The sequence below is a fragment of the Panthera leo genome, chromosome A3 (genome assembly GCF_018350215.1).
Source record: "Panthera leo isolate Ple1 chromosome A3, P.leo_Ple1_pat1.1, whole genome shotgun sequence".
Taxonomy (NCBI): Eukaryota; Metazoa; Chordata; class Mammalia; order Carnivora; family Felidae; genus Panthera; species Panthera leo.
In genome coordinates, this window is record NC_056681.1 from 109,569,531 (window position 1) to 109,595,647 (window position 26,117).

At 43.0% G+C, this 26,117-nt stretch overlaps 1 protein-coding gene across 1 annotated transcript; it reads right to left on the reverse strand.

Annotated features, from left to right (window-relative positions):
- Positions 1-505: 505 nt before the first annotated feature.
- QPCT (glutaminyl-peptide cyclotransferase) lies at positions 506-25,276 on the reverse strand. Its single transcript, XM_042933230.1, has 7 exons — positions 25,055-25,276; positions 17,075-17,221; positions 11,029-11,307; positions 5,646-5,822; positions 3,557-3,656; positions 2,066-2,182; positions 506-820 (listed from the first exon to the last, which is right to left on the reverse strand). The coding sequence occupies exons 1-7, from the start codon at positions 25,172-25,174 to the stop codon at positions 675-677; spliced, it is 1,086 nt and encodes a 361-aa protein (XP_042789164.1). The 5' UTR covers positions 25,175-25,276; the 3' UTR covers positions 506-674.
- Positions 25,277-26,117: the final 841 nt, after the last annotated feature.

Genomic DNA, 26,117 nt, shown 5'->3' on the forward strand with positions numbered 1-26,117 from the left:
TATCAAAATTGAACTATAGGGGTGCCTGGCTGGCTCAGTTGGTAGAACATGTGACTCTTGATCTCCGGATTGTAAGTTTGAGCCCACATTGGCTGTAGAGATTACATAAAAAATAAAATCTTTTTAAAAAATTGAACTATAAATTACATAAGTTTTCATTTATGTATAAACAAAGGAATTCACGTGGCATTTAATTCTGATTTAATTTTTATGAAATAAAACCTACAAAGAGTTCTCAAAGAAATCTGAAGGTCTTCAAATTACATCTCTGTTTTGTATGATAAGCAAGAGATTCCCAAGTATTGAAAAAAATCATAAACCTAAGGTTACATGTTTCACATCACCATCATATTTAAGTACTGTTTAGAAGACCATGATACTACATATATCAATCTGATTTAGTTTCATAGTTTCTTATCTGAGTTTTTTAAAGATACTTGTTTTCTGTTTTCCTAACATTTTTCTTCCTTTATCTCTCAATGAAAATAACATGCAATTTAGGACATGATGTAAATCTAGGGTTTATTGATCACAGATTCAAAGACACCTACAGAATGAATCTATAGGATGGGAGGTTCCACATGGCATTTGCCTGGAGTAAGAATATTTTAGGTTGTGCCTTGACTTCTGAATGTGAAACTAGATACGATTACCATAAAGTTAAGACAGGATAATTACAAATGAAGATACTCTAACACAAAGACTTGTAGGATTTTGTTTAGATTGTCAACGGTTGTTTCATCCAAATTTTCTTCATTGTCATCCATGGTGTGCCAGACTTCAGGGAAAGGTGATGGTATCAGATGCAGAACTGGAACACCTAAAAAGAAAGAACCAACTTGTAATTGAGTGCTTATTTCCAGTGAGTAAAGAAGAGAGTACCATTCTTCAAGCGCAAGTCTGAGTGGGAGCTCTGTACCATTTAAAGACAGCTGATAACCCATCATTTCCTGTGTACCTCCTTGTATCTTACCCTTTCACTCCAAAGTCATTTGGCCATTAAACAAATGTTCATTAATTCAGTAAATAATTATAAAGCACCTCCCATGTACCAGTCCCTATTCTAGGAATTGAGATTTCATCAGTGAAAAGACCAAGCCCTGCTCATACGGAGCCTACATTCCAGTAAAGAAAGAAGCAAGGAAACAAATATAAAAATAATTTTAGAAAATGATAAAGATTCTAAAGAATAATAAAACAAGATAAGGTAATAGAGAATGAGGGGCAGACAGCTGGGCCAAGAAATATGTATTTAAAGTCAGGGAAGGCTTCTTTGAGAATCTAACCTTTAACTAGAGACATGCAACAAAGGAGAAAGCAAGCTGTGCAAAGATCTGGGGATGAGCATTCCAGGTGGCACTATTCGCAAGTGCAAAGGTCCTGAGGTGGGAGTGTGCTTGGCCTGCTTGAGGAACAGCAGGAACACAATGTGGCTGGATCAGAGCAATAATCAGAGAGAAAAGCAGAAAGAGATGTTGGAGAAGAAAACAGTCAGAAAATGAACGCCCTTATAGGTCATGGTAAAGACTTTCAGTCTTATTCTACATGATGGCAAGCCACCAGAGCTTGAAAGCAGGGAAGAAACAAAATTTGATTTACATTTTTAAAGATAACTCTAGCTCCTATGTAAAGTATAGGGAAGCAAAAGCAAAAGCTAGAGACCAACTGGGAGGCCATGGCAAGAGTCCTTGAGTTGATTTAGACTTCCACCATCGACATCAAAGATATTGCTTCTCTATTAAGCAAAAAACACCAGAGTACACAAACTGTAAGAATATTGTCTTACTCTGTGAATGAGAAGGCAAGGTCAGTGGAATATGAGCTTTTATAAATATTCTAGAATGAGGGTGAAGGCTCAAGGATTTGGAATGACTTTCATGAAAAAATAGAAACCATAAGATGCTTAGTAGATGATTTAATTTATCAAGAAATTAAATGTAGTGGCTCCTCATCCTTCTAGATTGTTGCAAATACACACAAAAGACAATAAATATAAAATAAGTAAAAAATACATATATGCACGCACATGTACACACACACACACATATATATATACACACATTACCTCTTCTTAAAAATGGGATATGGTCATCCTGAATCACACCTCCATAACCGTAATTCTGGAAATACCACCTCTCCCACGAGTGATCCTTGAGCAAACCTAATTTGTGGAGTTCTTGTTCTGCAGGTGATAGACAGCAGATGATTATCTGTTCTTATCTGATAAATACTCAGAATGCATAAGGACTTTGAACTCTTGGCACATGTGGTCATCATTTTTTAAACAAATTACAGCAGTGGGCACAACTACAGCCATGACAGTAAACACCTAGGCTCAACTTGGGTGTGGACGTTCAGTAGTAGTTCAAGGAGAGAAGAGTCACACATGGCTCTAACATTACAGGTGAGAACCTCCTTAGAGGTAGATACCAAGTAGGAAAATGGAGAGGAACAGACAATGAGAAAACCAGAGGAAAATGGCGGCGGGCGGGGATGGGGGGTGGGGGTGGGATACATAGGTTTACCTGAGACTCCGTTCGAAGTTTCTCTTATAATATTCTAGATTTGGATATTGGCAAATTCTGAACTCACAGCAAAAGTATGAATGAGATGGCAGTGTTTTTCTCGCTGCTTAGAAAGAATACAATTCTATCCTGCTCCAGGAAGTCCATACAGTTCCTAAGGAATTCCTAGTCTGAAGCACTTGCCTCAAAAGCAGGCCTTCTGGCTTGGATTTTATCATAAAGATCTATCTCATCTACTTCATCTCTCCCTGAGGCCAATTGCCTTTTTTTTTTTATTGTGTGTGTGTGTGTGTGTGTGTGTGTGTGTGTGTGTGTTATGGAGTAGGAAGGGATAGTGGAGGTATGAAGGGAAGAAGCTATTCCCCTTTTCCTTCTTCAAGCCCTATGCCTCTGTCTTGAGCTATAGATATTTTGTTTCTTTGCCTGGCCTGGCTTGACCTGGTCTGGACTAGTCTACTCTCATTTAATTGACACTAACCTGTCTCTAAAATGACTTTTGAAGGATCTTGGCTTTCTCTTGCATCCCGATCTCTTACTTCCTTAGAAAATAGAGATTGTTCTAGATTTAAAGGGAAATCGTGTCTGAATAAGGCAGGAAATAAAAGATGACAAAGACAGAGATAAAAAAAAAAGAGAAAGAAAAATTAAAGAACATCTTTTGGTATCATAAAGACATAACATTCATCATTAGCCAGCATGCTTTGCTGACTGGTTTTCCCTAGACATGCATTCCATATGCTGCAAACAGGACTCTGGGAAAATAGTTTCAAACCATTGCTAGGCATGTGCAAATATTAAATGTAGCACTGTATGTTTCCATTTCCAAATGCAGTCTCATGCAGGAAAATAAAGGAGCCTACTAAAAAAGATAAATAGGAACAATAAACTAATAATCATCAAAGCGAGAAAAAAAGCCAGCGAAGTACATCACATCTTCAAATCACATATTTAAATCATAACTTTTGAATTTTAAAATGTAGTTTGGTGCGTAGGAAGGAACTAAGTTGACTTTTAGTGACAGTGGTGCTTACCAATTGCTTCAAGTCTATCAAACCATCTGGCAGAGTTTGGGAAAAAATTGGGAAATGTTGGGTTGGGAGCTCCAATTAAATCCAATAAGACCAACAAATCCTAAGGGAGAAAATAACATTGTTTAATCACTGTCACCAAAACACGTTTCAGATCCACCAATGGGAGAAAAAAAAAACCAGTCAAAACTAACTGCACTTCAACAATTGAGAATAACCTAGAGAGCTGTATAAATGAACAAAAGGTTTAATAACATTGTAAACTAATCATTTTGAAGAACTTTAAAAAATCTTGCTTATGCAATATAGACAAATGGCAAAGTGTAGATTGTGTCTGTAACCCCAGAAGGATATCACTCAAGATACATTAGAAAGAGAACATTTACATAACATTTTACAGATTAAAAAAGAACGTTTATCTTTATTTTCAAATAGGATTCCAAGCCTGTCTGATCATCTCTTCCATTCGAATTAGTCCTTATATCCTTAGTCTGCAATGCTACAGCTGCGTATAGGAAAGCACTTGGGTAGTAACTATTTACTCCTCAAGGCAGCATCTTGGAAAAACTTCTTGACTACGAGCTCTGTGACCTTCTGTCTCTGGATCTCCATTTCCTTTTCCATCAAACCAGAAGCTCAAACTTGCTGGTCTTTAAAGGTGTCTCCTGACGATAAGCCTCCATCATTGCCCCAGGGTTTCTCATTTGAGCCAACAACAGCAGGCTTGAAGACTCCCTGAAGACTACTTCCCACATTAAGAATTCCTGATTTATATCAGTGAGACAACATGTGGGTAGATATGTAGCACAGGTCCTGACCCACAGTACATTAATACTTGCAGAGTTTATGATTCTAAAGACATAAGATCTATTAACTTATGGATAATGATCAAATATATTCTTGGAGGGGAAAATAGGTTTGTTTGAAATAAGAGTATGTATACAAAGCATGATAAGCTACTAAGAGGTCCCTCCCCGCCCCCCCCCCCCGCCCCCAGGGAAGAAAATAGTCTTCACCATCACTACGGATTCATAGATTTGGACTCATAAATAAATAACTTTGTTCTTCCTACTGATCAATCAGGTCTCTCTCCTCCTCCTCTGAACGCTTTTTAGCCACTTGGTCCAAAGGAATGAACGAGGTGCCAACCATATTCCCCTGACCCATTATAAGGTGCCAACAGATAACAGGATGGAGACAATGCCAACATGATGTGTTAGAGCCACAGAGGACACTTAACGTGGCCAGTTGGACTCACAGGGTGAAGGTCAGTGATATGGCAAAGGACAAGGATGAATGGAAGGAGTTAGAAATAGACTTTCAGTTCACAGCACAGGGATGGATGAAAGCATAGGGAAGCAAGAAGTCTCAAGAGTAGCATGAAGTTCCCAACTGGGGTTAGTGAGGACATAAGACCAAGTGAAGGTCAAATATGGGAAGAGAATCAGGATAGGAAGAGAATTCAAAGGTGGAGTGAGGGACTAGCAATGAGGTATGGGCCCAGAAATGGAATAAAAATGGGGCTGTGTGCTGCACTAATTACTTGATAATAAGAACAGGATATTAAGGCAGCATCACAAATGTTTCCATCCCCATGGCAACAATATTACACCAAAACAGACACGTCCAACACAATGTCCCCTACACATTTGGAGTCATTATAACACTTTGAAGCCACCAAGGAAATCCTTCACTCCCATCCCTATACCATGTCTCACTCCCCCTCCAGTTCCCAAGACCCAAGCCTCCTCAGGCTTTGTAGAGAAGCTTCAAAGAAGGGATTTGCTCTCACCATCTCTATACAGAACCAGGGAATGTGCTCCCATTGGACCGAACTGAACCTGGGATGTTTCCTTAATCTAACTTTTTACGTCATTTTAATTAAGCTCAGTCAAACGTAACTTCTAACCCAGAATCATTCTTTGCAGCTCTGGGATTCCTCAAAAGCCCAATGCCTGCCAAAGAATGTTCTATAATGAACGCTCTGTTCCAAGAATGCCGTGGCATTTTTAGGTCTTTAATTGGCTTTAGGTTTGGCTTCCTTTGACACAGAGCCCACAGCTGCAGCACCATGAAAATTCCCAGGACTGACCATGCCGTGCAGTTGGTTGGTGTCTTTTGCTCCAGGTGGGTGCGGTGTCGATGCCATCTTGGGAGCTAAGTGCCGAGATCCATACAGAGAATCTCGAGGAGACCAATGAAGAAAAGCCTCTTCCCCATCAAAGAAAATCAGCTGGAGTGAGAGATCTGGCTTGGAGTCTGAAACATTCTGGTAAAAAGAATAGTAAAAAGATAGCAAAAATACTGTGAGGGTTTAAAAAATAGCATACGTTCTTATTAACTGGGCAAAAAACACAGATATGCCATGAAGAAAAGGAAGATACCAAAGCAGGTGAGAATATGCCAAAATGTATTTTGTACCACTTTGCCTCCAAAAGTCATCCCATTCCCCATGGTCTTCACCCGTGTAAGTCTCACTTTCTCCTACTCCCTCTGAAAATAGAAGTCTTATATTTTTTTCTTACTCCTTAGAGAACTTAGAAACTATGAAACTGTCATGGCAGACACAGAGACACCCACCCAGTTCCCTTCCAGAAGGATATGTTGCCCCTGCTACCAAGAGAGCTGTCCACAGGTCTTTGGCTATTAGTTCTTTTAGAGATTGCCTCAGCCATAGGGGTGTCCTATATCCAATGACTAATCTAAGCAGGTCCTGGCGGCTCTATGGGGCCACTCCACCTCCCGAGCTCCCCAAGGTTGGCTGAGCCTGTTGTTGAACCTGCATGGTGGATTGACTTCTGCCTCTGCCTAATCCCATTTCTCTCCCCTCCCTGCTGCGGGTGTTAAACCAGGGCCACTCCCTTAGGAATGACCTAAATGCTAAATTCCACGTCAGTGTGCATCCCAGGGAACGGAACCCGAAACAACTGCACATTGTCCTTGCTGCCCACCTTAATTGAGTCTGCAACTTTTTCATTGAATCTAGGCTCAAGGATGCACCTTAGGAATGCAACAGGGACACAAAGAATAATAATTACAGCCTCTCTTTTGAAAGAGTCTACACTTCAGCTGGGTTAGGAAAGATAAAACAACATGGACAACACGTGCCAAGGGTCACAAATGGAACACCAAAACTTTTGTGGGAACTGGATAGAAAGACAGGTCAGATCCCTGGGGTGTCAAGGAAGACTTTATGAGCCAGGATTCAAGCAGAACTTAGAAGGGTCAGGAAGATTCTGATCGATTTTATACCTTTCACTGTCCGCTCACACTTTTCAGATTAGTCCTTCTGGTACCTTAACCCCCACAGTCCTTCAGCCCCACTGAAATCCCCGATCTATTGAATCCTTCACCTGTTCACAGTCCTTCACTCCCATGAAGTCCTCACTTCCCTCCATATTCACCTTAAATTCCACAGCCAATCATTCTAACCACTCCCTTGCATACATGCTCAGCTCCCTGGCCTCTCTCTGCCTTGGCCAAACTCACACGGCAAAAATATAACCTCTAAGCCAGCTCTCTGCCTACTCTGTGCCTGCACGCAGCCGGACCTCGCTGAAGAAAGATACACAACCATTTGGTCTCTGCACCTCAGGACAGCACTGGGGGACATGCTCCCATCAGACCGAACTGAATCTGACATCTCCCTAATCTTTTATGGACGTAACTTCTCCTCTTATCTCTCTAAAGATATTTAAAACAGTGTCCCTTTAAGTTACCTCCTGCTTCTTACGCTCTATTTTCTCTTGAGTTCATTTTTTGTATTGTTCTTATTGTTCTACTCTTTCTTTCATGCTGGAGACTGTCCTCAAATGTCTGGTCGTCCTTTGTGTTCATTCATATCAGAGAATAAGGTACTAAAACACTGGTCAGAGACAGATTGGTTGGCTTCAGCGCAGGGCAATCTGGTGCCCAGTTGGGTGTTTTCCACTGAGCACCTCCAGATCTTGGGTCTTTTTCATGAGGTAGTTCACACTCCCCAGAGAAGGAGCATCCGGTTTGCTCTCTGAGGGGCATAAGCTGCGTGCTGGCTTTCTCATGCTGAAAACAGGGGAAGGCTGGGGACCTCACTGCTCAATGCGCAGATTTTCACCTAATCTCCTTGACTTCCATGGGAAACTTCATTCTTATCCTCCTCTGTATCTGATGTCCCCACATCCAGAACCCCCCTGGTTCAGTGTCTCCAGAAAAATTATCCTGTCCTCTCCTGCAAGGGTACTGGTGGCATAGTCACCCATCTGCCAGAGATGGGGTGGGAATCTATATACCAACTGGTCCTTGTGCAGACTAACAAACTCTCCCCTCCCCAGCCCCCGGCCTCACTATCTCCACCGATCCCTGAGCCACTCCAGGATTTTGTCAAGGAACCACTGGCTTTTCCATTTCCTCCTCGCTCTGGAGGCTGTGACTTCTCTCTACTTGGGTATGTCATTCTCCATTTACCTTCTGTCTTCATATTGTGGTTCCCATTAACACATGTTCCCTAGTTTCTTCAAAGATGGAATTTTTGGGGCGCCTGGGTGGCGCAGTCGGTTAAGCGTCCGACTTCGGCCAGGTCACGATCTCGCGGTCCGTGAGTTCGAGCCTCGCGTCGGGCTCTGGGCTGATGGCTCGGAGCCTGGAGCCTGTTTCCGATTCTGTGTCTCCCTCTCTCTCTGCCCCTCCCCCGTTCATGCTCTGTCTCTCTCTGTCCCAAAAATAAATAAAAAACGTTGAAAAAAAAATTAAAAAAAAAAAAAAAAGATGGAATTTTCCTGATTGTTTTAGGGTGATTTCCTAAGATGGAAAAAAATGTCTTTATCATCTGAAAACTAAGTTATCTTTGTATGCTAGTCATTGCAATTGTTTTAATATTGCCAACTGGTTGCAAAGTTGTAGTTCCAAATCAAATAGCATAATAACGAAACACCAGCACAGAATAAGACTGCCCGGTACCACAGACATTCTGCTCATGTCGGGGCAGAAACAAAAGCAGTTTTCACATTCTACAGGCTTGAAGGTTCAGATGCCTCCCTGAAATTTCAACAGCTGAGTGACTTCAGAGGTCAGCGCAACGACTCACTTTCCGTCCTCCGAGCGTCTGATCGTTGAGACAGGAGTAGACCGTGTAGACAGTGATCCTGAGTCCTGTGAGGCACTTTGCTCTTTTTGCTTCTTTTCAGGATTAGCAGGAAAATAACTTGTGGTCTTCCATTTTTGGTAACTCAGTCTAGAACCTTGGAGCTAGGAAAATCTGGTTTGTGAGGGTCTTTCAGTCTTTCATGGTAATGTGATAAATCTAGTTACCAGTGTCAATGTAGCAGGTGAATTATCTGCAGGCTTTCCCCATCCAAGGTTGCATCAGCTAATGCCACAATAAGAGGGTGTACAAACCCACCCCAAACTCAAGTGGCTTAACACAACACTCATGTGTCCTCCCAGGTCTGTAGGTCAGCTGGAGGACTATTGATCTAGGCTGGTTGCAGGAGTTCTGCCTCACCATGCAGTCATGAAGGTTGGCTGGGCTCCACACGTCATATCCTCCCCCTAGGACTGGCAGGCCAGCCAGGGCGTGCCCTTCTGGTGGCGGCAACGGCACAAGACAGCAAACCCAATTGCGCAAGCTCATTCCCAGCCTCTGCTGGTATCACATCCACTAGCATCCCATTGGCCAGGACAGGTCACATAACCAAGTCCGGAGTCAAGGAATGAGAACGTACCACCTGCTACAGTGGGAAGGCACAGCAGGGTTACAAGGGAAAAGATGGGAATGCATAACTGTAATCTTATTCCTGGAGGGGTGCACGCAGTTGGGACAATAATCCAGACTATTCTGCCATCCTCAGCCAGGTCACATTCCACTCCCACGTACCCAATCCATGACAGCTGAAGAGCTTCCAACAACACCTTAATACAAATTTAGTTAAAGTACCCCTGGAAAAATGAATCTCATACTCTTCATGTTTCCATCAAACATGATCCATTTTTTTTAAATGCCCACATCACTGTTACTTCTATGAGAAAGAATAATTAAGAGAATGTGTGGAGCGCCTGGGTGGCTCGGTCGGTTAAGCATCCGACTTCGGCGCAGGTCATGATCTCACGGTTCGTGAGTTCGAGCCCCGCGTCGGGCTCTGTGCTGACAGCTCAGAGCCTGGAGTCTGCTTCGGATTCTGTGTTTCCCTCTCTCCCTGCCCCTCCCCTACTTGTGCTCTGTCTCTGAAAAATGAATAGACTTTAAAAAAAAAAAAAAAGGAGAGAGAATGTGTGTGTGTGTGTGTGTGTGTGTGTGTCTGTGTGTGTCTGTGTGTGTTTTAATGAGGATGTCCACCTAACAACCCATTTGGCCCTTTCTGTTTCTGGTCACTATAAGCAGGTATGAGCTCCAGAGAAAACACACCCACTATACAGACTGTGCCTTTCATTTAATGTCCTTAGAATGTAAACATGGAAAATTAAACTTTTTATATCAGCTTCTGAACTCCCTCACCCAATTGCTGGGAAGGGTACTAGTTAAAAGCAGGACAGAGGATGGGACAAAGACATTATAGAAGGTTCAGGAAACAAAACAAAACAAACTAAAAAAAAATAGTGAAAAGGATACTGAGAGGTTACAAACAATTCTTGCTTTCAAGTTCAGCATATCCAGCAAAAAAAAAAAACAGAACCAAATATCTCTATTCCTTCCATTACAAGATAAACCTTTTACTACTTTACTCCCATTGTAGCAAAGGCTGGCCTCTTCATAAAACTCTGAGGGAGAAAAATGCATTTGCTGCCTGCGAACAAAGTTTTTTGTTTTCGCTTTGTTGTGTTTACTTGGTTATGAGTGATATCTGAACAAAATGTCTTCATCTAGGTTAGCACTTTTTTCCAATGTACCCTTCAGAACACAGAGACTGAAATAGCATCTGAGAGTCCCAGAAGTATTTTGAGCTGAGAACGTACAAAAGCTCTGCTATGCTACATAAAATTGAGCCGAGATTCACAGATAATAACAATAATGCATTTCTGCTCCAAGTTTTTCATCTTGATATGTCTGAAAAACCCACTCTCTACTTCAGAAGCACTTTTCAATGAACCCTTTCCCCCCAACTCAAGAGCCACACCTCTCAGATTAGGAGGTTGTGATGTTTCATGGCTACGTGAACAAGAAGAAATAAACATAGTTCTCATACATATGCCTGTACCAACCATCCACCCTCTTCATTTTTTGCAAAGAAATGTTGCATTTAATTTAATGTGCATGCAAAATTAAGCAATTAAGTGCCACTGAATAAATTCACTGTCATGTATCCTAGGTTTATCGTCCATGGTTGACATTTCAAATAGTGTAATCTTCCAATTAATATTCATTCAACCTCATGTCTTTTTGCAACAAATTATTACAAAATGTACTGAAAGTCTACATTTCTAAATGGCCTTCTTACTCCCCCAAGGATTCTAGAATTCACTCTGCGTTTTATTCCCAGAATCTTCGAGACAGAAACAAATACCTTCAAGGAAAGGAGTCGCTTGTCTAAAGCCCGGGCAAGCTCCAACAACATCGCGCATGGCACTGCTGAGTCAGTGGCTCCCACAAACACCCTGTTGTCCCAAGGGGGAAAATACTTGGAGTCGTAGTGACAGGCGAGGACCAGGTGTCGTTTAGCGGTGGGATTGAGGGTGCTGATGATATTTGAGAAAGATCGGTACCCATAGGGTGTCTGACTCAAGAAGGTGTCTATTTCCAAGACCCAGTCGGCTTGAAGTCTTTGAATTCTCTGCATGATGTGCTGATCAAAACAAAAACCAAAATTTCAGATCTAGACAGTTTCCATTGGTTCACTGTGTATATATATATATAAATTTATGTGATGTCTTTCAAGTTAAAAATGCAATACGTGGTTATAGAGGTAATAGCAAGGGTGATTAAAAGAAAAGCTATCCCTCTCCCTCTCCCTCTCCCTTAACCATACCCCTGCCAAGCAATCCCAACACACTGTTGGTATTAACTGATGTTAATAGTCTGATGTATATCTTTCCACACCATCCTTAATGTTTATATATACATATACTAGCACACAAACATGTCTTTGGCAAAGGGGTACATGTTTTTATAGGAATAGAATCTATACATTATTCCGACCCCTGCTGGTATTTAACAATACCATCGGGGTCATTTCTACATGTCAGGAGACAGAGACCAGTTCAGTATGTATTACAGTCCACTTTCAATACTTCTAGGAGGCTGAGAAGGCATTTTGAGAAGTCAGATACACCGAGGTCCTACAGATCTCAACTTCTACCCTAAGTTCTTTGAGAGCAAGAACTGCAAATGGTAACTCTTTTGTCCCAAGAGCACAGCATGTGCTCCAAATTCAGCAAATACTTCAAATTGTAATATACGCTAACAAAAGATTCTGATGGTATAATGTCCCACAAGGGGATTTCTAGGAGATATCTGAGGTCCCGCCCATTTTAAGAATCAATAAACAACTCTGAACCATAATGACACATCAAGTAGTTTTCCTCGGCACCAAAGGCGAGTTCAGACCCCACTACAAACGGTAAACATAAAGAAGAATCTGTTTTCCTATCTCTCCTCATCACCTGGGAACTAATGAATCACACAGTGTCTGATAGGAAGCAGATGGAAAAGAAACACCACTTCTGAGACTGGCCGTGTCTTCCTTCAGAGTCTAGACTTCATGGTGCGACAAGTTATGGTGAGGTCACTACTGTTCCATTCGCCCTTTCCTGCCTTCATTTCTCCTTCACCTCATGTTTCTCAACTAGGTTTCATTTATTTTATTTTATGTTGAAATATTGTGTACATCTTTGTAAGTGTGCCTTAAAGGATCTTTTAAAAAAGTCAGACGACAAACTAACCATCAACAGGACTGGCAATTTGTTGCACCGTGAATATCCAGTAGGGAAGGACCGTGAGGTGACAAACATATAACTCATAATCACTGGAAAAGAATCGAGGCTTGGTTTTTGGTTGTTTTTCCCCCACCCCCAAGGAAATACAAGATTTTCTAGCCTAGCCAACTCTTGTATGGCCTGTCATAACTAATGTGACAAGACACGTAGGCAAAGGCTTTGGAAAAACTGTGGCAGGAAGCTTCCAGGAAAATAACCAAACCAGAACGAGGACACTGATTCCCCATTCAATTCTGTAAAAGCCAAATAAACAAACGGTTCCCTGATACTCATTCCCTGCTTTCTGCAGTGACGCGGACTTTGGCCACAATGGCATGTGTACACAGTCCCTTACCTTTTGTATTACAAGTTCACAAGTTCTCTTTCCAAATAATAAAAAGAAATGTTAATAACCTTTCAAATAATTAAAAGAAATCGTCATTCATATCTCATTCACTTTGTTATCATCCACAATTCTTAATACTGGGCTTTGCTCACAGTAGGCTATTGCTAACTATGGGCTGATTCTAACTAGTAAGTTATTCTCAATGAGAACAATAAAATTATATGATATCAAGCTTGGGGAGCTTGAATAGAGACAAATCACTGCGCATCCAAGATCGGCTTTCCACAGAATATGAAAATAAGTTATTCCCAGACTTTAGGGAAGAGAAATTTTTCCATAAAGGGGTCATCTTTAAAAAAAAAAACAAAAAACAGGCGTATATTCCAGAACATCTGGCATCCAGATGATGAACGATTCCAAATCAATAGCAGCCCGTATGCTTACAGAAATGAACTGAGATTTAAAAATATGTATCTGTTAGCTTCATTCAGCTGAAGTCTCACACACAAACTCATTTCTCAACTACTAAATAAGTTGTGGACATAATTTCTGATATCTTATGTTGACACTCAAATCCACAAAAGCCTCAGCAAATGTCCCCAAAAGAGTCCTCTCTGAAGGAATCTTTTTTTTTTACTCAGTGTAAATTTTTTTTTAATTATCTTAGCAACGAATTTCTTTATAAACAATCGTATTGGCTCCATAATCTCATTAGGTCACCAATATCCCTTGTTGTGCCTTTGGCTTTCAAGCTTAGTCTGCAAGTTCCCACTGCAATTCTCTAGAGTGGGCTCCCCAAACCACCGCTCTGCTCACTAGAATGCCCTGAAACCAGGTAGGGAGTGCTTCCTGAAACTAAGTAGCAAGAACCCAGGCCCGCCAGGAGTGCAAAGGGCAGTTCAGAATATAGATTGTATTTTGGACTATTCTAGATTTATTTTTTGGATGGGGAAGGGAGAAAGAGACAGAGAGAAAGAGATGGATGGATAGAGAGAGAGAGATGAACACAGAGATAGACGGACATTGAGTAGAGCCAAAAAGAAAAGGATACAAAGATAAAGGTGGAGGCGAGGAGAGAGAGTGAGAGAGGAAGAGAAAGTCAGACATAAATATGACATTCTACTTCCAGGAGGGAAGGCCCCAGGCATTGTAGGTTAACATTAGTGAATGACCCTGGGTCTAATTTAATTTCACTTAAATTCTTATTTCCAGGTTCCAAGAAACAATAACATTAGCAGCCCAGGTTTGTTTGGAGGAAGCAGATTCTACAATGTTTGTCCCAAGTCTACAAACATTGTCATTCTCAGGATGCTGATTCCTGACACGGGGGACATCAGGTACCTCCTCCTTCTTAGACATGTTGGTCTCCCAGGCTCCATGCTGAGTGCTCTCCACACGGGGCCCTCCACTCAGGGACAGCCCCACCTTGGGCTAAAGAAGGCCAGCTGCCACTTCTCACGTGTACTGTGCATCTACAGGGGATTTTAACCCCACAGTTTGTAGCTTGCCTCTTTTAGACAAAGTTTCTGGCTTGCTCCTCCTTACGAAGATTTCATCATCCTGATTTTTTAGTTATTTTTTTTATTCCTATCTCAGATAGAAATTACCAAAAAACCCCAAAATTTCATGCCTTCAAATTATTTATTCTACAAATAATCTCCTAAAAAAATAAAACTTCTAAAAATCCAATAGGCCTCTTTAGGCTCCATGATGAGAGGCAGTAAAAATGGAGACTCTGGGACATCGTTCTCATATTATTCTCTAAAAAAGAATCCATTGGAATGCACATCTTTATCGTCAACTGCACAGGTCAGTTCAATAACCAACTTTATACCAAGTCCACGTATCTTTAGATTTGAGAGTCTTCTCTAGCTACAACCCTGAAACGCCATAAATTATAAAACATCGAATCCAATGCTCCAAAAGGTCTCAGGAAAAAAGCAGATTTTCCACCATTCTTGTTTGGATTTAGTTCTGAGTGACAGGTCAAACTGAGTGCATTAGTGTGTAATTCCCTCATCAGAACCCAAGTGTCATCTACCTCATCTTTTTTTTTTTTTTAAGTTTATTTATTTTGAGAGAGAGAACTTGAATGGAGAAGGGGCAGAGAGGAAGAGAGAGAGAATCCCAAGGAGGCTCTTCATGTCAGCACGGAGTCCAATGTTGGGCATCGGGGCTAGGAGCTAGGATATCATGCCCTGATCTGAAGTCGGATGCTTAACCAACTGAGACGCCCAGGCACCCCTACCTCAGTTTTTAAAGTTTATTTTGAGAGAGAGAAAGAGAGAGAGAGAGAGAGAGAGAGAATCCCAAGCAGCACAGCTCTGCAGAGCCCAACACGGGGCTCGAGCCCACAAACTATGAGATCATAAACTGAGCTGAAGTCAGACTCTTAACCGACTGAGCCACCCAAGTGTCCCCACCTCATCATCTAAAGTAGAAATCCCTCTCTTTCCACAGCTTAGACAGCAATTCTGGTGATTTTCAGGACACCTGGGTAGCTCAGTAGGTTAAGCTTCCAATTCTTGATTTCGGCTCAGGTTATGACCTCATGATTTGTGAGATCGAGCCCCATGTCAGGCTCTGCGTGGACAGCATGGAACCTGCTTGGGATTCTCTCTCTCTCCCTCTCTCTCTCTCTCTCTGCCCCTCCCTGGCTTGTACTTGCTCTCTCTCAAAATAAATAAAAAATAAACTTAAGAAAAAAAAGAAAATACTTGGGAGATGAAGTCCAGGAATATCACTGAAATGAGAGGTATGTATCTCACTCTCCAACTTAGGCAAGAGAAGAGCCAGAGCTGGAGACGTTTATGAGCACACACTGGTTCGCCCCAGTCACCGCTTTTCAGTGATAGGATTGTGAAGTCAAGCTGAGTTGGGTCCAAATTCTGGTCTCATCACTATTATGTGTATAACCTTGAACAAGTTAACTCATATACCTAAACCTCAGGCCTTTTGATCTGTAGCACTAGGATAATAATAGTACCCACACGACAGCATGGTTGTGAGGACTGAATGCAAAAGTCCATAAAGTACCTGACTTCAAAAAACAGTGCTCCATGAAAGTCAGCCATCATCATTATTATACCTCGCCCCGCCCAAAGGTTAGAAAGAACTAAGGCGCTCTTTGGGTCTCCACCATCTAATTCCTTAGGAGAAACAGGTGCTTGGTTGGAAGACAGGAGCCTAATGGGGCAGCAGACAATGGCTATCTGGGTTGGACGTCAGAGGCAGAGTCATATACTGGGTACAAGGGATGAGCCCAACGGCTGTGTTGCTGGACCTTGCAGATGTCACTCTGTCACAGAAGTGGGGTGCCAAGGTCTTTTGCCTGGAGAGTGAGGCAGATGGAGTACTCTCAGAGGAGGATTTGAGGGGTCAGTCTCTCCCCATTCTTTCCTGAGCTGCCCCTTGAAATGGGGCTATTTTGAAAAACATTCATTCAGAGGTGGGATATCAGATTCCTTAGGAAGACTGGCACTAAGGAGGCAGAGACACAAGGTCTAGCCCAGCTATGGTATAATTTACCCTCTATAGCAGTGTCTTTCAAACTGCAGTGGTAAAATCAGTGAATCTCGAAATCAGTTTACTGGGTCATGACCAGTATTAAAAAAAAACAATACAGAACAAACTAGTAAAGTAGAATTAACAATATCAGAGCAAATCACAGGTAATGCAGGTAATAAGAGTGCAGGGTTTTTTTCATGAAACTTTGGCGTCAGTTAAATCTATTTTTATATTTGTGTGCACAAAATGTAAGTTTTTTTAACTTTTCTATTTTTTTTTTTACATGGATCAGAATCAGAAGTTTGAGAAACACTGCACTGGAGAAAGTAGCTTATAACTGATCTTGACTTGCCCTCCAGGGAGAATACAATTTTCCAAGAGGAATGAAGGCCTCATAGGACAGAAAACCCACTCTTGGCCAGAAACTGTCAGTTAAGGACTGCTTAGGGCTAGTGACGTTGGGTGGTTAGGGTCCAAGAAAACGTGCTGGGGTGCCTGGGGGTGTATTATAAAAATGACCAAGAGCTGAACACTTAGTACCCTATCTCATGTTGTACCCCAACAGAGATTTCACACCTAAATTGATTTAGATGAACATGTATCACTCAGTTCAGAACAGACATTTACTCTCAGTTGTTTGGTTTTTTGAGTTGCTTATTTTGGTGGATGATATGATGAGATGAGAGATCTGAATATCAGACAACTCAGAACTTGGGACATAATATTATCTCCCACGTGCAAGCAAAGTGTTCAGCAACCTCCAGGTTTGTGTGCCGCGTCCTCACCTGGCGAGCCGCATAGCTTCCAGGGGATCCCGGGTATCTCTCTATCAGCAACGGCCGTAAGTCATTTTGCCACATTGCTGAAATACTGGTGCCTTCTGCAACTTGTCGAAGAGACGATGAATTCAAAATGGCTGGTTGGTGATAATTCTGAGGATTAAATAACATCATTTAACTGGCTATCATTTCATAACACGGTCAGGACTTATCCTGAGACATTTGCAATAGAAAACTATTTCTTTTGAATCTCAAACTAAAGAGATAGGTCTTATGCCATAAAGTAAGTTAAACTACTCAACTTTCAATTGGCCCATTACATCTAGAAAGTTAAACTAACTGTTTTGGCAGCTTATTTTAAAAAGAAAATGGGGGCACCTGGGTGGCTCAGTCAGTTAAGCGTCCAACTCTTGGTTTCAGCTCAGGTCATGATCTCACACCTCGTGGGTTTGAGCCCCACATTGGGCTCCACGCTGACAGTGCAGAGCCTGCTTGGGATTCTCTCTCTCTCCCTCTCTCTGCCCTTCCCCCCCCTTCTCTCATTCTCTCAAAATAAATAAATAAACTTAAAAAAGAAGAAAACCTAAAATTACATATGTACTTCTCATCATATATTTTCGTTGTAGAGCTCTAAACTAGATGATCATTGAAATTCCTTTCAGCCAGAGTTTGATGATTCTATAACCCGCTAAATAGTACACTTTTTATCTTCCCTTAAAATTATTGTAAAATTCTATTAACACTCACATTCATAGGAACATTTACATATTAGCTGAATTAACCTTAAAGAGCTAAATAAACATAAAAATTAAATTTGCTTTTTTTAATGTATATACATATATTTTTCGAGAGAGAGAGAGGGTGCACACACACACACACACACACACACACACTCAATGTGAAAGCAGAGGAGGGGCAGAGGGAGAGGGAGAATCCCAACCAGACTCTGTGCTGGCAGCACAGAGCCCAATGCAGCGCTCCATCCCACGACCCTGGAATCATGACCTGAGCCAAAATCAAGAGTTGATCGCTCAACCAACTGAGGCACACAGGTGCCCCTCAAATTTGTACTTCAGATATAACCTTACACACACTGTATTTTCTTGTGACACTAGTAATGATGAATCAACCATTCATTGCGTGTTTATCAGGCACTCAGCAATGGAATGTGTTACTCCTCCCCTAGGTAAGTGAGTGATTGATCAGCTGATTTCTGCCCTAAGGGGAATGATGAAGGTCATATAGGATATTCAGTTCTTCGGAATGCAAAACAGAAACTGAAGGAGCCTTTTCTTCTTCACAGTTCTTTCCAGCACCAGTGTTGGTTAAATATGTCCCGGTAATCACATAGGTATTTCCTCTCCAAGTGGCTGGTGAGAAACTCTGGAATTAAAGAATGCTAATTGCCAATTACTTATACTCATCTACACTTTGCTATGTCTCAACATTACTCTCCAGTGTGATCATGCAGAGAACATGGGCTATGGGTTCAGACAGACCCTCTCAACTCAGCCCCCCACCACTCACGAGGTGTGATTCTGGTGAGTTACTTAACCTCATTAAGGCTCAATTTCCTCATCTGTAAAGTGGAGGTAATAACACCTACTTCCTAGAGTAATTATAATTACGTGAGCTAACATATACAAGCCACCATAGTAAACATTCAATAACTTTTCATTCTGTTACCTTCTATCATACATGAAAGAGGTATAGAATTTAGAGCTGGAAAGACACTTGGAGATGATCTAGTCCAACCTCCTGAATTTATGTCAGTGGAAACTGAGTTTTTCTTAGAGAGCAGATGATTTTCCCAAGGTCATAGGAGAGCTCCAGGTAAGTCCATGAAAAGATCCGGGTTCCATGGATTCCCCCTCCCATGCTCTGCTCTGCCTCCCTGCCTCATCTATGAACCTCCAATTACTTCCGAATGTGGATGCTGTGCCCAAACATCTTAAGGTTTATCTTTGTTTACTGATAATACATCTTTAAATATACTTCATAAATTTGTCACCTCAGCCTTTCAATTCCCTGGTATGTTCAGGATCTCAGTCCTTATGTTAACTCTCAGCACTTTGAAGTAGAAAGCTGAAGCTAACAGACAAAACAACAGAAATGTGAAAAGGGCAAAGAAGAACCTGGAGGCAAGAAGTGGGATGGTTTCTATGGTTAATTACTACTTAACCAGGCCAACAGGAGCCTGTCTGGTCTCTCCTGCTGCCTCACCGCCCCCAGGCAGGGCCACTCGCCCCCAGGGCACCATGCTTCACTCACCCTGGCCTCCATTCAGGTCCCAAAGCAGTGTGAGACTCTGACCTGTTGAGGCTTTTGCCTCTGCGGTGATTTCTGGCTTCCAGGCTCTTCCCTCTCTCTTCACCTAACTCAGGTTATAATTTGGAGACCCCTTTCTTGTGTGTTTACTTGTTTAACATCTATTTCATATTGGATATCAGCTCCATGAGGGCGGGAACTATCTTTACTTTCTAGTCTTCCCAGGTCCACACAGTGCCCTGGGCATATTGAGAACTCGAGAAATATTGGGTGAACTCATCAAATAAGGAATTGACAGAGGAACTACCTCTCTCAAATTGTCTTCACTAAGACGATGCTTATAGAATAATAAAGTAAAATGGGCATTATACATATCAAGTCAGTTAAATGTACAAGCAATCATAAAAACAGGAAAACAAGAAGCTACCTACTGCAAAGGGCCAGGAAGTGCTATGATTCAAGTTTTGTGGTCTTTGCTCTTTTTAAATTTCTAACAGTCAGTGCTTGTGATGCTTTAGAGTTGGTTTGGCCCGGGGCAGTCTCTGCGATAACCAAGAACTGTTGTGTCGGGAAGGCTGTCTGACCAGTGACTCCTTTTCTGTTTAGTGTCCATTACTCTATCCCAGAGCCTACCTGGTCACCGTGGACAAGGTCCTTCACTGCATGTCCACAGCGGGAGGAAATCAAGCTCATGTTAAAATGGGCAGTTTATGGAGACTCTAGAGAGTTCTTAAGAGATTTGAGGAAAAGCAGGAACAAAATAAATAACGCTCCAGCATCACTAGCTGTAGCAGATATGCTACATGAAATATAGTTGAGAAACAGCACCAAAAAATGCTTAAGCCTTTCTCCCAGAACCCAAGAAACATAAAAATCTCTGCAGAGATCAGAGGAAGGAAAGAGAGGAGAAACCTGGACAGAAAGTGTGGGCTGGACATGAGGAAAGTAAATGAGGCAAAAACAGTGTTGAGCCTAGTGCTAAATGCAAACCCCCAATTAGTCTAGGATTATTTCAATTAAAAGGCACATCGACAAGTTTCTTTAGTATAGGCATTCTCAGAGGAATGAGTCTCTATTACAGCCCCTGCTTTGTCTTTTCAGCCAGGCAGAAAGGACAATAAGTCTGCTTTGGGTGACAAGAATCTTTCAGCTAAAAAAGTGTGAACCAGATATCCTGAAACATCTCCTCTAGGCTAATCACATGATGCTAGGCCAAAGAGGGTTTTAATTACATAATTTGTAGCGCTGGCCCAGCTTGCAGGGGGATCTGAGGTCCCAAGCCATTGAATTAAAGGGAGATCGTTACAGAAGCCCAGTGATTTCAATTCTAGTTCCCATCCCATCTGAGTGTCTCCCAGACAACACTCAGGTTAACTCCTGTGTCTACCAGTAAATTCAACCCAGCCAGCATTTACAGACACCCTTCCAGTGTGTCCGAAGCCCCTGGCATGACAAATGCAGTTGTGGAGAAGTTGAGAACCGAATAAGGTAAAGTTCTGCCTTCTTTGAATGCAATGAGCCCTCTAGCTAAAAGAAAAGCAATGTAGGCTTTGAAACCACAATTCAGAGTCAAATCCCAGGACCCTGGCTTACTAGCTGTGACAAGGAAAGGTTTACCTATCTGTAAGGATGTCAGAGTACTCACCTATCAGGTGGTAGAAACTAAAAAAATGGCATATTTTGCCTTTCTTCCCCTACCAACACCCAGCCTATCACTGACCGCCCCGTCCCCTGACTTGGAGTCTCCATTGTTGCTTCCCTAAGAATCATGGCGGGTAGATGGGAGAATGGCTAAGAGCTTTTAAAACCATGGAAGAGGGGAACCCTAAACACTCAGAATATGTGTGACTCCAGGAGCAAAAGTGTGAAGTGCTGAAGACAGCAGTAGCAGCTTGCCAGAGATGACCATGGAGGAGAACCCCTAGGTGAGGCCAACCCTCCTGTATGTCTTGCCTTGCTTCAAAAACTCTGCCCCTCCACATCCAATATGACTTGAAATTTTCTACGTCACCCTTGTTATAATAAAGGAAGATTCTACCAATACACGGAGTCCCAACTTTATGATGGAGAAAGTTTGGAAACAACCTAAATGTCCAACAATAAAAGGATAGGCAAATTATGGAATGCTGATGATTTTGCAATTATCAAGTGATGCTTTCAATGGGTTTTATCGGTTCAAGGTAACACGCATACTTTTAAGCGACATACTAAAATATGAAACCATATATGGAGCATAATCCCTAGTAAGAAATAAGTATTCACATGTGTTATTTTAAAAATAAATAATTAGTGTTTATTGAGCATTTACCACATGGCAGCACTGTGCTAAGTGCTTTAGATGGGAGCTCAATTCTCACAAAAACCTACAAGATTGATATAATTGTTGCCCATTTCTATAAATAAAAATACACACATATATACATGTGTATGTGTGTACATATAAATATGATATATATCTATAGAAAGAAAGAGGGAAGGAGAAACAGGAGGTAGGGGAGAATGAGAGAGAGAGAGAGAGAGAGAGACACTAGGAATCAAAACATCAAAACGGTTAACAGCAATCATCTCCAAATGTGGGATTATGGTCACAACAGTTTTCTTTTTAGTATACTTTTCTGTATTTTCCTGGTTTTCTAAAATGAGCACATGTTAACTTTATAATGGGGAGACTTCAATAGAAGTCATAATTTTTAACTAACAGCTTCCTTTAAAAAAAAAAAAAATTGCAACTTTCCTAACAGCCATTCATCTTCCACACCTAAGGGAGGACTGATCTAACAAGATTCCTTTTAACAGTCAGTTGACAAAGTTGTACCAAAGGAAAGGGTCTGTAGCAAAGAAATAGGATTGGGGATCTAGGATGGGACAGGATTCCAGAGAAGTAGTTTTGGAATAAGGCCCAAGCCCCAGATAATTAACCTTTAAGCTCCATGAGGGAGATCCGGAAAGGGGCTAAATAGGGACAGAAGGTTCCAGAAAGAAACAATCTATTCTGGAATTCCATTTAGGATCCACTCTGACCCAGGAAAAGAGAAATAAGCTCTCCCTCTGGTCCCCCCAACCCTCCCACCAGCCCCACCCTCCTTCACTCCCTGGACACTGTTCCCTGTACCCTCAACCAGGACTCATCTACCTTGGAGAAGAGAGTGGAAGAGGAAAGATGAAGGCTCTTCAGTTCTCTGGTGTAGCCATAGCCAAGTGTCCTCACTTATAAATTGGGGATGAAACTTCTCTCCTCCCAGGGGCACTGTGAGGTTCAAGTGAGATGGTTATACATGAGCGTCCCGGAACCCAGATGCCAATGCCTCTAAATATACACCTGTGGGCCCACCTGAGAATCTAACCATTTATACTACTGCCTCTATGGGAAAATGTTTGCAGGTTTCAAACAACCCAATCACAGTCCCCCGAACTCAACCACCAAGTAGGGTTGAACTGTTTTATGTAGTAGATGCCACTGAAAGAGACACGCCTTTACTTCAAAGCAAAGGAAACAGATTTCAGAATCAATGTTTTCTTTACTGTACCTCACCTTTTGGCAGACCAGTGTACCAAGGGCACACCTCAGTGATTAAAATAGTTAAATGCCATATATAGCAGGAAGGCATGTGTTTCGATTTGGACCAACTCACTTCCCAGGCCACAAGCTATACTGGACATCTGAAGGACTTTATGTAGGCCTGCCGAGTAAGGGAGGAAGGAACCAGAAACTGAGAACCGTCATGGTTAATCTTGTCATTTGCTCACACCATTTGAATGTACTCTTTTTTTTTTAATGTTTATTTATATATTTTTTTTTAATTTTTTTTTAACGTTTATTTATTTTTGAGACAGAGAGAGACAAAGCATGAACGGGGGAGGGTCAGAGAGAGGGAGACACAGAATCCAAAACAGGCTCCAGGCTCTGAGCTGTCAGCACAGACAGCTCGAACTCACAGACAGCGAGATCATGACCTGAGCTGAAGTCGGCCGCCCAACAGACTGAGCCACCCAGGCGCCCCTGTTTATTTATATTTTTGAGAGAGAGAGACAGAGTGCAAGCAGGGGAGGGGCAGAGAGAGAGGGAGACACAGAATCCAAAGCAGGCTCCAGGCTCTGAGCTGTCAGCACAGAGCCTGTCGCGGGGCTCGAACTCACGAGCGGTGAGATCATGACCTGAGCCGAAATCAGACGCTTAACTAACTGAGCCACCCTGGCCCTTGCTTACACCATTTGAAAGCATCCGGTTTCCTAGTAGAACAGTATTTAGAAGCTTCTTAAAATAAACATAAAAGGGATTTACCCTTTCAAAGACTTTTCTCAAAAGTTAGTCTCGTTAGTTTTAAACATGTCCAGAATCCAACACCTTCTCCCAGCTAGAAATACACCCTGCCTACAAATGATGCCTAAAGAACAGCTCATTCAAATACTCCCTATCTCACTTACTCACCCATTCAGATGTATCAGAAAAACACAGTTGGTGTGGCTCCACATTCCGGTTATTAATGCCCCCTTCCCAATTTCTGATCAGGAAGGTACCCAGGATGAAGTGAAGAAGGAAAGGATTTAAGTGTAATTCAAGGTCCCTTAAGGGACCTTACTCCTTCTGAACGCCCACAGAAATTTTTTCTTATAATGCAGTTATTCTTGAGTTTGCCTTCCCACATCCTCACCAGGTTCCCTGTGGCTGGTGGTCTCCACGTGTAGGTCGGGGCACATTGTGGGGTCTGAACCGTGAAGCTAAGTAAGCATAACCCAGAGAACTCAAGCAGGCTATTCATATGCACATGCACGCGGCGGGGTGCGAGTCCACGGGTGACCACACAGGGCCCGTGCAGTCGCCAGTGTGCCCTGTATTCCCAACGTGCCAGTAAATACAAGCATACTGTAAGCATTTAAAAGTTCTGCTCAGCAACGCGGTCAAGGTTTATAACCCTGGACTGCTTTTTCTTAGTATTTTTAAGGGCATTTTACTCCGGTATCATTAACATATGCATAATTTCCTAGCAATTTCATGATTTCAAAACTGTTACACAAGAAAAGGAAATAATTTTGAACCTGTTTACTGCACACAGAGGAAGCGTGCCTCCTAAGTTCCTTATATGAATTTCCACCTACAACCAGATACATTGCTCTGACAATTGCATTGACTCTCTTAAGGGGAAAAAAAAAATTTTTTTAAGTGAAGCGGGTCTCCGGTTAGAGCTGCTCCGCTTAAAAAACCTAAAGCAAACGGTAACACGCGTCTGTCTCGAGACTGCACGGAAACTCCAGTGTCCCAAGGGCGTCCGCGGCTGCAGCGGTGGGGGAGCAGTAGGCACACCCCCAGGCGCGCCGGGCACCCCAGCGACAGCCGAGCGCCGCGACCGCTGGCCTCCCGGGTCCCGAGTGGGCGGCGGCGAGGCGATGCGCCCTCACCTCCCCGCTCGGCCGCCGCCGGCTAGACACACTTCCTGTGCCTATCACTACCCGCATCAGACCGCAGCCGAGGGGAGGCTGGTGACATCACCCAGCTCCCGAGGCTTCTCCAAAGCAGTCCCGAGGCCAGCGAGGCACCCCGACGAGGACGCAGAGCTCCGATTCCTCCGGGTGCCCGTTGCGGGCAGGGCTGCCTGGGCCGCGGACGGCGACTCCGCCTGCCTCCCCACCCCCCTCGCGAAAGTGTGGTCGCCCGGTCCCCGGTCCCTGCGCGCGCGGCACGAACCGCCCAGGTGCAGTCGCGCAGCGGCAGCCGCTCACCTTCTCCTGGGTCCAGTCTGCGGCGCCTCGGCTGACCCCCCGGGCAGCCAGGGGCAGGGCAGCCGCCAGCAGCAGCAGGTGGAGGGTGCCCACGGCGCGCCGGTCCCCGCCGCCTGCCATCTCCGAGGCTGTCTAGGCGCCGGCTCCCTGGGCCACCGGCGGTCACGAGCCCGGGAACGCGCGTCCTTCGCCGTCCCCCTTCTCCACCCTTGGGTCGACTGCGCCCGCCTCCCCATCGCCTCCCTGCCGCCTCCCCACTGCGCGGCGCAGGCCGGAGACGCAGCTCTCCTCCCCCCACCCCCAACCCCCGACCTTAGCACCCCGGGGGATGGGCTGTCCTGGGAGGCGAAACCTTCCGAAACAAGGGAAGGGAGCCGGCCACTTCCTTGTCTTGGAGAGGAAGGAAGAAAGGAAGAGACAGGGAAGAGGCGTTTTTATGATCTCCAGTCCCATAACTGGGAATAGAAAGGGGAGGGACAGTTCATCACACCCTATGAGGTTATGGAGTGTTTTCCCACAGCTCTGCAGGAAGGGATGGACAGGGAATCCACATTTACTGTACCAGGCACTGTCCTAGGTGCCTGGCTCTTCCCATGTCCCCTTATGTGATCTTCATAACCAACGAGGTAGGTATTAACCCCACTTTACAGATGAGAAAACCGAGACTCAAACCATGTACAAAGCCTGAACTAGAACCCTCAAAGTATTTCCTTTACAATAGCCCATTATATCTTTTCTCTTTTCTCACAGGTAGTTGCCTTGCCTTATAGGAAACAGATCATCATACTCACAAACTGAGTATGGTTGAGTGAATCTCCATAATAAATGAGATCGAAAATGTTCACAGTGGCTCTTTACATAGTCATCTTCCCCAGTGCATGCTCCCAAAAGGAATACCTAAATATAATTGTATTTACTTTGTAATATCAGAGATCACTGTTATCAAGATAATCTTAGGGAAAAGAAAAACAAAATAATATTTCAATTTTGTCTGTAGGTATGTAGTCTATGTTGTCAGGACAATTATGTCACCATTCTCTTTTTCCACAGTGAGGATCAGGGT